Source organism: Triticum urartu, chromosome 1A (assembly GCF_056163025.1).
Source record: "Triticum urartu cultivar PI428250 chromosome 1A, HENAU_Tu73, whole genome shotgun sequence".
Classification (NCBI taxonomy): domain Eukaryota; kingdom Viridiplantae; phylum Streptophyta; class Magnoliopsida; order Poales; family Poaceae; genus Triticum; species Triticum urartu.
Window position 1 is genome coordinate 563,789,049 of NC_141873.1, and position 14,872 is coordinate 563,803,920.

At 45.7% G+C, this 14,872-nt stretch overlaps 1 protein-coding gene and 1 pseudogene across 1 annotated transcript; one reads left to right on the forward strand and one right to left on the reverse strand.

Moving 5' to 3' along the window:
- Window positions 1-2,197: 2,197 nt before the first annotated feature.
- Window positions 2,198-2,521, reverse strand: LOC147992772 (uncharacterized). Its single transcript, XM_087539135.1, has one exon. It carries the CDS (start codon window positions 2,519-2,521, stop codon window positions 2,198-2,200), a length of 324 nt encoding a protein of 107 aa, XP_087395261.1.
- Window positions 2,522-10,240: 7,719 nt separating this feature from the next.
- LOC147992773 (uncharacterized) lies at window positions 10,241-11,981 on the forward strand (annotated as a pseudogene).
- Window positions 11,982-14,872: the final 2,891 nt, after the last annotated feature.

Here is a 14,872-nt window from a genome sequence, read left to right on the forward strand (position 1 = left end):
GCTGGCCAACTTTTTTGTCAATTCTAAGTAAATGATTGTATTTTACATCTATTTTAGTACGACACTCGTACACCAAATGTATTATTTATGGTATAAAAAACCAGACATCGAATCGGTGAACCGGCGGTCCAACCGGTAAAAATCTGAACCGGCGGCCTCCCTGGTTTGATCACCGGGTCGGTTTTTTAAACTATGGTTCTGCCGTTGCTTAGGATACGTTACGCCCTTCAGGTCCACCAGGCTCATTATTGTACTCGTGCTCAGCGTTGAGCCTGGCATGTCACCATTGGCGGTCTCCACGTACGCCTCATCGTCCTCCCGCTGTCGGTCGATGTTGAGCACGAAAAACAAAACTGCCAAAGTGTGCAGCATGCCGGACACTCATAATTGGTGTACGAGTGTTCCTGATTTTCTAAAAAGATACTTCCCCACTTTATTAGTCTAGATCAGGTAGCTCGTATGATACAATATTGAGGATACAATCTGGGGGAGCTAAATCCCACGAAACCGAAACACCGTTACATAAATGAAAACGAGCTAACTCATGGGCTGCTTTATTCGCGTTCCTCCGGACCTAGGTAGCCTTGAAGTCTCCCAGATTCCTTGCCATTGTCTTGATCTCTTCCACCATGATGCCAACCGCCGACAGGTTTCTTTCTTCCTCATTCAGCATCCTAGCTACCACAAGAGAGTCAGTCTCCACATGCAGTTTTGGAATGTCTCATTGTAGTGCCATTTCTACCGCTCGTTTGCATGCCATCAGCTCGGTGGTCTCTGCCTGCGATATCCCAGGAAGAAAGAAAGATGCCGCTCCCCTGAATGCGCCCATATCGTCTCTGAAGACAACTCCGGCACCTCCGTCTTGTCCCGACCGGGATGTAGCACCGTCGACGTTTGCTTTGAGCCAGCCAGTCTCCGGTGGTTCCCATATCGCATGTTGAGCTGTTCTTGTTGAGGTCTCCGTCCGACCATGCACCCTCTTCCACTCGTTCATAAGAGCTGCAACCCGGCGCGCCACCATGTCCGCGTTTTCAATGCGCTTTCCATCCCATGTGTCATTCCTTGCCAGCCAAAGGGCGTATAGACCCTGGACCATCGCAGACTTGTCTTCATCGGATGCCTCGGACATCCATTGAAGCATCCACGATGCAATCGAGATCTGCATGCAGAACAAATGAGGTGGGGTCGCCACCCTCGCACCCAATATCGAACCCAACTCCTTCCAGAAGCACATCGAATGATAGCAGCCCCAAAACCTGTGATGCAACGTTTCTTCGCGTTCGCAAGCCGGGCAGAAGACACCAGGTTTGATTTTCCTCTACGGAGTAGCTCGGATCCCACCGCTAGGCCGTTTCTAATCAGCCTCCATACGTGGATGATTGCCTTACCAGGTGCACTCGTGCTCCAAAGCGCCAGCCAGCCTCGGTGTGTTGCTACCGAAGAGGACGAGCCGGGCTGTCCCGATCTCGCCCGTTTCTTTTCCATACATAGATGATAAGCTAACTTGACCAAAAAATGACCGTTCTTTGTGAAGTTCCAAGCCAGGGTGTCTTCTATGCCCGGGCCCCGACACAAATCTGCATAATATCATCAACGTCTCCCTCTGAGAACATCGCCTCCAGTTTTGGACGATCCTACCCTGTAGCATCTGCATTTAGGAGATCGCTCACTCGCGTGATCCCTGGCACAAACACTTGGCCCAGTGGCCGAAGGCTACCTTTGCGTGGTATCCAGCTATCATGGTGGATGCGAATGCTCGATCTGTCCCCCACTCTCCATATAAGTCCCTCAAGCAACAAGTCACGACCAAAGTGCTTTTGAAAGTGTTGGAAGCACCACTCGGACGTGTTGCATTGAGGATTGTCCCATGAGCAAAATAACGTGCCTTGAGGACACGTGCACACAGGGAAGAGGGGACTTGCATAATCATCCACGCTTGCTTTGCCAATAGCGCTTGATTAAAAGCCTACATATCTTGAAAACCCATTCCTCCCTCGCGTTTGCTCGCGCACATTTTCTGCCAAGCGATCCAATGCACCTTTTTCTCACCGTTAACTTCATCCCACCAAAAATTGGAAGAGATAGATGTCAGGTTCCCGCATAATTTCTTGGTGAGCTAGAAGCAACTCATGGTGAAAGTTGGGGTAGACTGGAGCCCCGATTCAACCAACACCTCCCGAGCCTTCTTAGATAATCCTTACCCCTTCCATCCCATGACCTTTCCCTTAGCACTCTCCTGGGCGTATTTAAAAGTACCTTCCTTGGACTTCCCCACAGCGGTAGGCAGACCCAAATATTTCTCACTCAGCGCTTCTGAATTGATTCCGATGACCGCCTTGAGCTGTTCTTTGCTCTCCTCCGTGCTCCCCTTTCCAAAAAATATAGACGACTTTTGCATGTTAACTTTCTGTCCCGATGCCATCTCATAGTCCCCTAAGATCGCTTTGAGAGTAAGAAGATTACTCTCAGATTCTTCAATAAACACAATGCTATCATCCGTAAAGAGAAGATGGGAAACCATGGGCGAGCACGCACATGCATGCTGGTGCAGCTGCGGCCAGCATCAGGTTCACAGACCGGCTACCATTCCTACAAAAAACAAACTGCAGAAATCATGGAAATATATATATAATTAGGGTGTTTTTTAACACAGTACAGACGCAAGCGCTCATATACACGCGCATACACTCGCCCCTATGAACGCACACACGCACACCCTACCCCTATGAGCACCTCCGAAAGACTGAGCTGGCATATCATCTTGAAATTTACGAGTCACCGTAGGCACCTCGTCGTCGACGGGAACGTCTCCTCCCACTGAATGCGCATCGCCGAAATCCTAAAATAAATTCAAAAATAAATGCAAGCACCAGGACTTGAACCCTGGTGGGCTGGGGATATCACAGTCTCTCTAACCATTCAACCACAGGTTGGTTCGCAATTAGGGTGTTTTTTAAGCATAAGAATTAGGGTGTTTAACATGGCAGACTAAGGAAAAAATTGGTCTCTCTAAAAATCATGGCAAACTTATAAAAATTTCTGTGGTATTAAAAAAATTGTCATCTATCCATCTATTCTATCTATCTACTATCTATCCGTTGTATATTAAAAGTAAAATAAAGCAAACCAGGAGCAAGATAAATATGCTAGAAAATTCCACGTTAATTAGAAAACACTGGCCCTCGATCTGGTTAACTTTTATAAATAGGATTATGTACATATATCAAACAAAATATACTGTATTTGGTAAAAAAAAACTGTGCATCCCTCGAAAAGAAATTTGTTTTTTGGCTTTCAAAAGGCAAACTGATCTCTTTCTTTTAACATAAGACTCTTCATAAATAATATGCTTAGCCTCAAACTTACATGATAGATTCCCCTAAAAAAACCTGATGTGATAGATGCACACGTACATATGTATTCGAAGATTGCATGCATCCAAGAAAATAGGTAAAAACAAATCAGACTTGTGACGCACTCGATTCAATCGTACACTAATCATACACGTAAATGTGTACGATCAAAATTAAGGACTCACGGGAAGATATCACAACACAACTCTAGACATAATTTAAAATAATACAAGCTTTATATTACAAGCCAGGGGCCCCGGGGGCTCGAATACACAAGAGTCAGCGGAAGCAACAATATTTGAGTACAGGCATAAGTTAAATAAGTTTGCCTTAAGAAGGCTAGCACAGAAGCAACAACGATCGAAAAGGCAAGGCCTTCTGTCTGGGAGCCTCCTAACTACTCCAAGTCGTCAGCGGCCGGCACGTAGTAGTAGGCATCCTCGGGGTAGCAGTAGTCATCAGTGGTGTCGTCAGGCTCCTGGGATGCGTCATATGGTCGCAACAATCGGGTATGGGGGAAAAGAGGTAGCAAAGCAACCGTGAGTACTCATCCAAAGTACTCGCAAGACTTACATCAGATTTAAACTAAGTATGCATCTGTATCAAAGGAAATGGGCTGTATCTGTGGACTAAACTACAGAATGCTAGAATAGAGGAAAGGCTTAGTCCTATCGATGACTAGCATCTTCTGGAAACCACCATCTTGCAGCAACAGGAGGGAGTAGAGTAGCATAAAGTAAAGTAGCAGTAGTGTTATCAACCTCGGCCAGAGATCCTTTCTCGACTACCTGCGAGAAAGCAATCCTAGAGCCATACTATCCATTCATCATAACCATGTCTCATGTCAAGTATCCAGTTCTAGTTGTATCGGTCGGGATACAACTCCAAGTGTCCGTTACAGTAGGACAGGCTATCAATAGATGTTTTCTTCCCTGTAGGGCTGCACCAACTTACCCACCACGCTCGATTAACTCCGGCCGGACACACTTTCCTGGGTCATGCCCGGCCTCGGCCAAACAATACGCCGCAACCCGACCTAGGCTTAATAGAGAGGTCAGCACGCCGGACTAAACCTATGCCCCCAGGGGTCATGGGCCATCTCCCCAGGAAGTCCTGCACGTTGCGTAAGCGGCCGGTGAGCAGACCTAGCTACCTCCTTCAAAAAGGCAGGTGCTTACCAGTCCAACCCGGCGCGCGCCGCTCAGTCGTTAACATCTATTAAGCTTCGGCTGATGCATACGACGCAGAACGCCCATACTATGCCCACATGATGGTTAGTGCTATCAGGCCAGAGGCCCCTCGGATCAAATATCCAAATCGTAGTGGATTAGGAGCACGCGGTAACGAGCAGAGACTCACGATCGATGTGACCCCGTCGCCCTGTCTCGAGTACTTGCGGCAAGGGCTAAGAATGCCCGGCCACGCCTCGTGAGTATCTCGCGGGCACCTTCCAGGTCAACCCGACTCCATATCACTCGCTATTAAGCTCGCGCGGGTGCCCCTCGGGGCCGACCCGTCTTTAGTAACATGATTCAGTGTAAAGTCATAGTAACCATAGTAACTGTGTGCCTAACACCAAGGGAAAAACCCGAGGAATCACCCCCGGTGAATTCCACTCGATGTTATCATCAAGGTGAACGTCAGAGGATCCACCCTCGAGGTTCACGTTTGAGGGGTTGCATGACAGAGCCGTAACGGAAGTGGTTAAGGAGGAAATCACCCTCGATGACCATGCACGACCGGATAGTTACGCTACAGAGATCTCATCAGGAGTGATGTATGAGGTTCCACCCTCGGCACTCGATGGTAACTCTGCAAAGTCGAGCAACAAAAGGGGAAAGTGATGTGCGGTGTCGGGGCCTGGACGTCGATCATGTTGATCGAGTCATTGAACATAAAGCGAGGCAATTGGGACAAGGTGGGGGTCACTGATGGATCACTAACCAACCCATACTAAGCAGTTTAGGATAAGCAGGTGAGGTAACAATAAGCAGATAACAAAAACAGGCTATGCATCAGAGTAGGATCATACAGAAAGCAGTAGTAGTTCTAATGCAAGCATGAGAGAGAAAGAAATGGGCGATATCGGAATGCTCAAGGGGGGGGGGGTTTCTTGCCTGGAAGCTCTACTGAAAAAGAAGAAGTGTCGTCGACGTAGTCGATCACAGGGGCAACATTGGTCTCGGGGTCTACCGGAGGGAAGAGAGGGAAGAAACAGTAAATACAAAGCAAACAATGCATCACAAGGCATAACATAGCAACACGCAGCGCTAGGAGTGTTCTAATGTAGTGCTGCACGATACAGGTGAAACGGGAATTCAACCGGGAAGGTATTCCCGGTTCCGGACCCGTGTCAGACAGATGACCGGAGGGGGAAAGTTCCATGTTCAGATAGTTAGAGGCATCTGACAGGAAAACGGATCGCGTATTCGGATTCGTTTCATTTTTCTGAGCAACTTTCATCTAGAAAACATTTTCATTCGAGCTACGGTTTATTTTATATGAATTTCTAAATTTTAACCAATATTCTAGAAATTATTATTAATTCAAAAATCATTTTCTCTTCCTAATCTTCCCCTAATAATAATGAAGCAGCCATCGCTTCTGGTCGTACGTGATCGGAATTTTTATAGAAAAGCCCCTCTGTTTTTGAGAATTCAACCCGCAAACCATGTTTAAGTGAATCTGGAAAAACGATTCATTTTTATGAAACAGACCCTAGGTTTGTAACAATTCAGCCCGCGATCCTTTGTTCTATCATATCCATACGCTTTCTTCCGAGAGCGGTGGGCCGACGCCCTTCACGGCGGCGACAGCTCCGGGTGGGCTCGTGGGCGAGCATGCTGCAGGAGGCTTCACGGCGGCCGGCGGACGTGTCGCAACTTGCCTCCATCCCCGGCCTCTTTCGTCGTCAGCCCGCAAGATCCCCTGGTCGTAGTCGCGTCGGGAAGAGGTGGAGCGAGGCAGGGGCGGAGATGGCAGCGCCAGAGGCGGCGGCTGCCATGGTGCTGGTCTTCGGCGTAGAGGAAGCGGAGGTCCAGCGCATGGGGCTCCCGCTCCTCTCTGTGTGCGTGTGTGAATGGCTAATTTGAGGCAGTGTTTCGTTTTTTGCAGGGGCGACCATGGCAGGGAGGTGGGACTGCGCTGGGCAACGGCTGGGTGCCCATTACACAGACGAGACCGGCGGCGGCCTTGCGGTGGTGCGGGCGGCGAGGACCTGCCGGATCTCCTCGGATCCGGTGGAAAATGGCGCGCAGGCGACGGATCTAGAAGGAAAGCGGCATGAGCTTGGAGCACGACAGCTGGCGGGCGCGACACGGCGTCGGGTACAGAGCAAGATGAGCGGGAGAGAAGGGAGGACAGAGGAAGGAGATGGGATGCCAGAGGGCGAGAGAAGGGAGCGGTGAGGTGCAGCGTCCTCCTCCTCCTGCTGCTCGCCGGTGACTCACTGGCCATCAGCGCGAGGTGGGGCTCGGGTGTGCGGAGGAGTAGGGGATCGAGGGAGCTCTCCATCCTCGCGGCTGGAGGCGCGCCAGCCAGTGGAATATCTGGTGGTTGTGCCCGGCGCAACCGGTGCCTCGCTCGGCTTTGTCGCCTCGGTGTCGTGCATCGGCACCGGCCTGACCGTGCTCGCCGGTCCCCGGCACCCTCCTGGTGCGGCACCGATAGGGGGGGGGGGTATTTTGTTGGGCCACCGCGGCCGCGCATTCCAGGAGTGGAGTGCATCGTCGGCTCGGAGAGGTTGCCAACAGGAGATCAGGGGCAGGGGAGGGCGGCTGTTGTGGCTCTGCGGTGGAGCACGGCCAGGAGGAGTGAACTTGGGGCGGGGCGACGCCAAGCCGCCCTCATGGGCTGGATAGAAGAGAAGAGCAGCGAGTGGTTAGGTGGATGGAGCAGAGGAGGAAAGGAGCGGGTGGTGACTGATGAGGTAGCAGGAGGAGGAAGATGGAGCCATGGATGGAGGCGGAGCGACCGCGCTAGGTGAGGCGATGCGTGTGGATAAGGAGCGGTGAGATAGCTCCTCGATGGGGACTTGTGCTTTTTTTTAATGATGAAATTGTTGCTGCTACCGACTAGAAGCTGCTGGAGTTTTATTTATATTTGATAGAGATTTGAGAGGAAGCTGATGGATGTTGCTGTGCGTGCTAACCATGCTAGGCTGCTAGCATCGGCTACAGTTTTATTTTTCCGGATGAGCACCAAATCAACTAGGAAGGATCCTGGGAGTTCCTAGTTGATTGTCGCGTGCATTTACACCAGTTAAAGGTTTGTCCAAAGATTTACTTTTTTTAATAGACAAAAGCCCCTGGTTCCATGAAGAATGTGTATTTGACCTTTTAAGAATTACTAGCAAAAGAGCCCGTGCGTTGCAACGGGAGATTTTTTTTCATAATCTTCAATGGCCATGGCCACATTTGTTGCATCATCGAGATACACTATCACTCTCAATTTCGTGAAATCATGAACAATTTTTAAAATCACGATCATTTTTTAAAACTCGTGCACATATTTGAAATCATGAACATTTTTAAAATTTGTGAACACTTTTTCAAATTTTTGAACATTTTCTAAAATTAAAAATATTTCTTGAATTCATGAACATTTTATACTATTTGCAAACAGTTTTTAAAATTGTGAACATATTTTATTTTATTTTTTATTTTATGTGCAAATGGACGAACAAATGATGGATGAAAATCTGGTAATAAGGGACGTATAAAAAAAGGGAGTAAGAAACATGAGGAAGAAGGTTGAGTCATCTAAAATGTAAGAGACGTATAGGAAAATGGTTGTGTGTTCCTGGGAGTATGTACTCCCGCTTCTCATATACCACATAGATGAATCTTTTATACCACTTTATTATTTTTAATATACTTCATTAGTAATTATTAGATACCCCAAAATGAGTTCCATGAAAAAATTCATGTGAGTCTATGTATTTTTAAATGTTTACGTATATACTGATGTGTTTGTACGTGAAAAATGTATATTACAAAAAGTGCATCGCAGATAATATTTTTTCAACAAAACTCGTATTGGGGTATCTTAGAATATTTAATGAAGTATATTGAGAATAATAAAGAGGTATAATTAATGCGTATATGAGGTATATTGAGAATGAGAGTACATATTCCCAGAAGTACAGAAAAGGAGTCCTATATATATAGGGTCGCGCTATTCGTCACCCTGGGTGAGGAATAGTTATTCTTCACCCCCTCTATTTTACCATCAATGCACCGTAATTTTACGTTCCATAAGTTTTGTCTTATTTCCAACGCAAAAAGAGACCGTAAGAAAATATATAATCGCCGTAAAAAATATTTTATGTTATGTAAAATTACAAACGTAAAAACAGTCTAAAATACACATAAACTGCAAATTTTCTTGTTTTATGACCTATATTTTAATTTTCTTATGTCAAATTTTACGTAGTGAATCAATAGAAATGTAAATATTTGAATTCCAAACGTAATTTAATTATAAAATGATCGTAAGATTACCCCGGGTGAAAAATAACTTATTCTGCATCCATTATATATATATGCTCCCTCCGTTATTGTTGGTGGTTTTGCCTTACTTATGACAAAAATAGCATGTTTTTACAGAATAAAGTATTACTTCATCAGCAAGAATTACATGCTTCCTCGGTTAATGTTGTTTATTTAATGGTTGACAAAATGATGGTTTAACGAAGTCTCGAGGGAGAAGGTAGTATTATTACTCCCTCCGTTCCAAAATAGATGACTCAACTTTAGACTAAGTTTAGTATAACGTTGGGTCATCTATTTTGGAACGGAGGGAGTAGCTTTTAAGTTACACGTTTTGTGCTTATATCAAATTGTGGATCTTCTCTTGGTTGCCAACACCAACTCCCTACCTTTGCCAACAAAAAATTAAGTCCAATGTGTCCGATAGAATATCACATCACTCTTTTCTTTGGAATGCCAGGTACAAGATACCAGCGTGCCAAAATTGCAGTGTAGCAACATAGAGGGCAGAGTAGCTCAAATGTTTACCAGATACATTACTTTATTTTCCGCAAACTCTAATTTTGGCCATTGCATGTTAATGATACACCATCTTCGGTAGTCTTTGCAAATCTAAATAAAAAGCAAAGAAAATTAATCCAGCCCACATGGATAGCAAGCAAATGCATATCGTCGTATCTCAATATTTAGATCGTCTGCCACTACAATAAAAGATGATGAGCTTTCTACACATTTTCTTATGCCTTATTGTGGATCTCACGTTCTATGGTTTAAGCACATGTAATATTTTTGTAGCACATATTTGTCTCCTATAATGCTATAGTTTAAAATTCAAGCCCAGCCAGCACACGAAGAGTAGCGGTGAAGGAGAAGGAGGAAGAGAAGAAGAAAAGTAGTTTAATGGTAAAAAGAATTTGACAATGCCACCTGAGATAGATGAGGATCTATATGATGTTTTTTTTTGCAAAGGGTTTATATGGTGTTGTATCATTTAAATATGTATGCCCCGTTGCAATGCACGGGCATCTTTATTACTAGTTATTTTTTATAATAATAAAATACGGATTGAGTTTTCGGGTTCATCGTCGTGGACTTTTTACACAAAGGTATCTGTAGTTTTTAACAATTGAACCCGCGGTACTGTTTTTAAGTGGTGAACAGAGAAAGCGTTTCGTGGCCGGTGGGTTGTGCCTCATGGACTCGGATCCGATTTATAAAAAAGAACACACGAACTTGGGATCTCCTCCTCGATGCGTAAGGGTATGGCGCCGCCGTCGCCGCTGCCGCCACGCGCGGCCGGTCTTCTCGGATCTCCTCTCGATGCGTAAGGGTACGGCGCCGCCGCCACCGCCACCACGCGCGGCCGGTCTTCTCCGTCCATCCGTTCTTGGGGTCCCCTGCTTCTGTTTTCCTCCCCGCAAGCAATCCCCGGCTCCTACCGACCCCGCAGCTTCATCGTCGCAGTCGCCACCACCGTCGCCTCCATGAACCAGCCGGTGCAGAAGAACACCTCCTTCATAGGTACACGGTGGCACCATCCTCCCTCACTAACCTCTTCTCTGCCGCCGCTGTCCGCGCTCGGTCGCTCGCTAGCTGTTTGACGAAATTTCTCAGTGAGATGCGCATGGTTCGCCCCCGGCTGCTCTCCGGGTTGCTTCCCCGGGTGCGAAAGGACCTTGCCTTTTCTTGTTCCTGTGCGATGGAAAACTAAGCCGAGCTCCGTCCCTGCTTTCGTCGGCGCAGGTGGACTGGCGGAGGAGGGGGAGAGAAGATCCTGCATGCGGTGTTCGTGCCGTTCAGGGAGAACAAGGGCGTCAAGAGGCCGCTCGACCAGGCCACGCAGAAGCATTGCTCCTTTGGGTTCTTCACGTTCCTGGAGCGCGAGAACACCGCCACCGCCATGGACAACATGTATGGCGCCGAGTTCTTCGGCCGCGTCCTCACCGTGGACTACGCCTCCCCCGAGAAAATCAAGGGAGGGGAGCAGGGATGGGCTGCGCAGCTAGGTATGTCCCGTGCTTCTCCTCCGTTCAATTACGTCACGCTCTGCTTTCGTGCTTGCGTACCTGGTTGCTTGACACTAGGGTTAGGGTTGCCAAATGTTTTTCTTACCTGGTATGAAGTTGGAAGATTAAGGGCGAGGAATTTTTAGGACTCGATTAGACTAAAGCCTAAAGATCGATATGGTGTTAATGTCTGTGAATTATGCTTTTGTATTGTGGTTTGTCTTTACGTTCTCATTATAAGGATTTACTACAGTTCAAATTGATAGAAAAATGAATTGTCCATGTACATTAAGTTTTTGTGCTGAGTCAAGGAGAAAAGTCAGCCACCGCCGCGGCGACATGTCGCGGCCGTGTGAGTGTGTGGACGGGCTGACTGGTTATGGGACTTGGGGAACAAGAGCATGGGAAGCCAGGCCTTAGGAGCAAGGGCGATGGGCAGCGCGAGGACCTCGACAGTGTAGCGGTGCCTACTGGTTCTACAGGTTCTTCTCTCTCCCTTGCTTTCTCTGCCTCAATCCCAATCTTACCTCTACTTGCCGTACCATGTACATCATGTAGAACAAACTGGTTATGGAGGTGAGTGTCCCATCCATGACAAGCATAGAGCACCCACGAACTGAAACAGAGCACTGGTGTTCAGTTAGACCAGAGGAGCACACACACGATCATGTTTCGGGAACCACTGCATCATAATTTTTCGTTTTAAACTGAGTGCTGGTTAAATAAGCACAACCCTCTTATTACAAGGTTAAGTTCAACTCGACACCAGCAATATTGGCTTGTAATGAGCTAGATTGGCTGAGACTGGACATTATGGATTTGGTAGTGTATATACTATATACTGGAAAATGGTAGCATAGTCTTTGTATGCTTATTTTTTTAATCGACAACACTCTAGAGTCTTGATGCTTAACTGTTGCTTTGAAATATTTGGATTGCATATTAAACTAGAGTTTCAGTGTTGAAATTTGATACCTTGCATTAGAGAGGTATAAACACTACACAACAAGGTCACTTTGATGCAAGCTAACCGTTTACATGAGGCTTCAGCGATGTGGATTCCAGCTTACTTTGATGTTTACATGAGACTATTTCTAGATTACCTGATCTAATATTTGCTGATTGTAGTGTGAGCCAATGAAATCAGATGACGTTTCTCAATGGGGAAATTTGGATGTTGTGTGTTACCTGTTGTTTCTTCATAACACACAGCTAAATTTCAGATTATCTTCATTGTATAGCTAATCCTCTGCCCCTCTGTAGTAAGCCTAGAATTTGAATATTTTGTACTTTGACAGTTTAGCATATATCATCTTCTTAGATTTCTTCTATTAATGTTAATAGAGTGTATAATCATTTCCTAATCAGAATTAAGAACTGTTCCCGACCAAAATAATTAAGCCAGGACCCAGATTAGTGATGAAATACTTGAGTTGTACAACAACTGAATTGCATCATTTCTATTTTATACAGCAGCCAGGACCCAGATTAGTGATGTTTATATGAACAGAAAACCGTATGAGATTTTCATGACAATATGTATGATCTCTACTTGTAAAGACTGGTACTTTAAGCCTAGAGAGACCCCTTTTGGAAAATATAAAGAAATTTTCAGCTTAGAATGACCCAACGAATTTCCTCATTGAGAAATTTTCAGCTTAGAATGACCGAACAATTTCCAGTTTACTTTAAGTAAGCTTAGAATGACCCAATGAAGTGTACTTTGCATCATACAAAAGGAAATTGTCGTGTACTCAGTATATACTTGTAAAATATAACTAACACATACATAAGAACAGTAAACCATGTCTAAAGTTTGGATCTGTACATAATTTTTTGGTCTACTGAATCTGATTATATTAACTTGGTTGGTGGTCATTGCTTCCTGTTTTAGCTATTTGAGCACACACAATTATTTCTGGCAATTATTCTATAGGGACAGATGAGGCCGCCACAATCCCATGTCTCGCTCAATGTATGAATGACCCCTGAGTATAATTTGCGCCAAGTACTTCAGCTTAGCCTACTTATGTTGTTTCAAGGACAATCATTCTATTTTAGACCATTTGAAAATAAATTGATCTGAAATGTGTAATGCATCTTTTAGTCCTATAATTTTGGATGATAGGCAGTTTGTCAAGTTCACTGGAAGATATTTTAGGAATGGATGATGCAATCTCTGCGGGACTGTGGACCATGCTACTCGGGTCAGAGCGCAAGCTAGCTACTATTTTTAAGAAGGGGTGCCAAGTTGATATAGAGGAGCGTGGAGTTGTGGGGGTCTTGAACAATATTTATTCGGCTAGAGTGTGATATTTTTTTATCATTTATTTGGCTAGAGTATGTGATATTATTTTTATCCCGTTGGGCATGTTTGCTATACTAATAAAGTATACGGATTGCTTCTGCCCGTTCACCGTCAACATATTACAGAAACTCCTTATGTTTTAAAACGTTTCAATGTTTTGTTAAAAAAAATGACGCGTGGTTCGTCCGTTTCTAAACGTCAACCCCGTATATGTACTTACTGGGCCATAGATACTAATGGGCCTGCTCCTGGGCTTCAGAAGATAAGCGAAAAAAGAATTTTTGGGTGGGGATTCGAACTCGGGTCGTTTCCTTCCACCTGCCCGGCAAAACATTATAGTTAGAGATAGCGGCAGGACCAGAGATGGAGGCGAGCTTTCTCGATCTGGGCTAAGTTGGCTTTGTGAAGTTAGGTTAATGCATGACTGGCTTGAAAGGAGCTGGAGTGCTACCAAACAACCCATAAGTCGGTGATGTCTTCATAGTTCTTCTACACATATTGTTGTTGTTTTTTAACATCACCGGGAGGCAGAAAAACTGCCCACCTGAATTTTCATATAACCAGATCAAACAAAAGTTACAGAGTAGAGAGGGGTCGAGAGGGAGCCCCCCCCCCCTCCCCCCTCCCCCCCGTTTCCATCGCTTTTCTTTCCCATAAGGACACCAAATTCCATGGGCATAATGATGATCACTAGAAAATGACTATGTACTCCCTCCGTTTCTAAATACAAGTCTTTTTTAAAGGTTTCAATACAAAATACATACAGATTTATATAGACATACTTTAGAGTATAGATTTACGCATTTTGCTTCGTATGTAGTCCCTTATCGAAATCTCTAGACAAACTTATATTTAGGAACGGTGGGAGTACATATTAAATCTACATACAATTGATGCCCCGTGTAATCACAAAATCAAGGGTTTGGACTAACATTTATTCAAGGCATTTATGTATCATTCAATATAAGTCATTGTTTTAAAATAAATTTACTGAGCTAGAGAAACGAGAAGTTTTTTTCTCCCGTTGCACTATAGTTATTTTGTTCTCAATGGCTTGATTTGAACGCCGAAATTTTATTATCCCTTATCCCGTTACAATGCACGGGCCCTTTTGCTAGTAATACCTAAATTGCTACTGGTACCCGAAAGTGTACCACAATTTTGCATTAGAGGCTGACAAATGGGACCCAACTGTTGAGTCAACCCAGTCAACTGTTGACCAGTTGACTGGTCAATGAAGTCAAACGGGCCCACATGTCATTGTCACTTAAATTAACTAGTGTCTAGTAGTTTAAGAAAAAGAGGCCACGTTCCGTTGTTTTACTATACTAAACTAGCAGTAACAGGGTTGGACCCAACACACACGTACGCACACACAGAGCGCACTCACACACACACACACACACACACACGACACACACACAGCACACACACACAGCACACACACGACACACACGACACGCACACACACACACGCTCGGCCCTGGCCACAGCCAAAGCCGAGGCCAGCGGCGGCAGTCAGGCGCAGGAGCAAGTAGCAGCTAAGAGCAGCAGTTAACGGCAGCAGGAGAGGCGTTGCAAAGTAGCGGTGACAAGCCAGCGGCGGCGGCGGCAGTGCGGGCGGGCGCGAGCAGCAACGGGCCGACGAGCGCGCGCAGGGTGGCCTCGGGGCAGCGAGGGCGCGGCAGGGAACGCGGGCGCGGCCGGATCCAGCGG

Bases quoted from the DNA above. Each gene is read 5' to 3' on its own strand.
- LOC147992772 (XM_087539135.1), bottom strand. From the start codon at position 2,521: ATGGTTTCCCATCTTCTCTTTACGGATGATAGCATTGTGTTTATTGAA.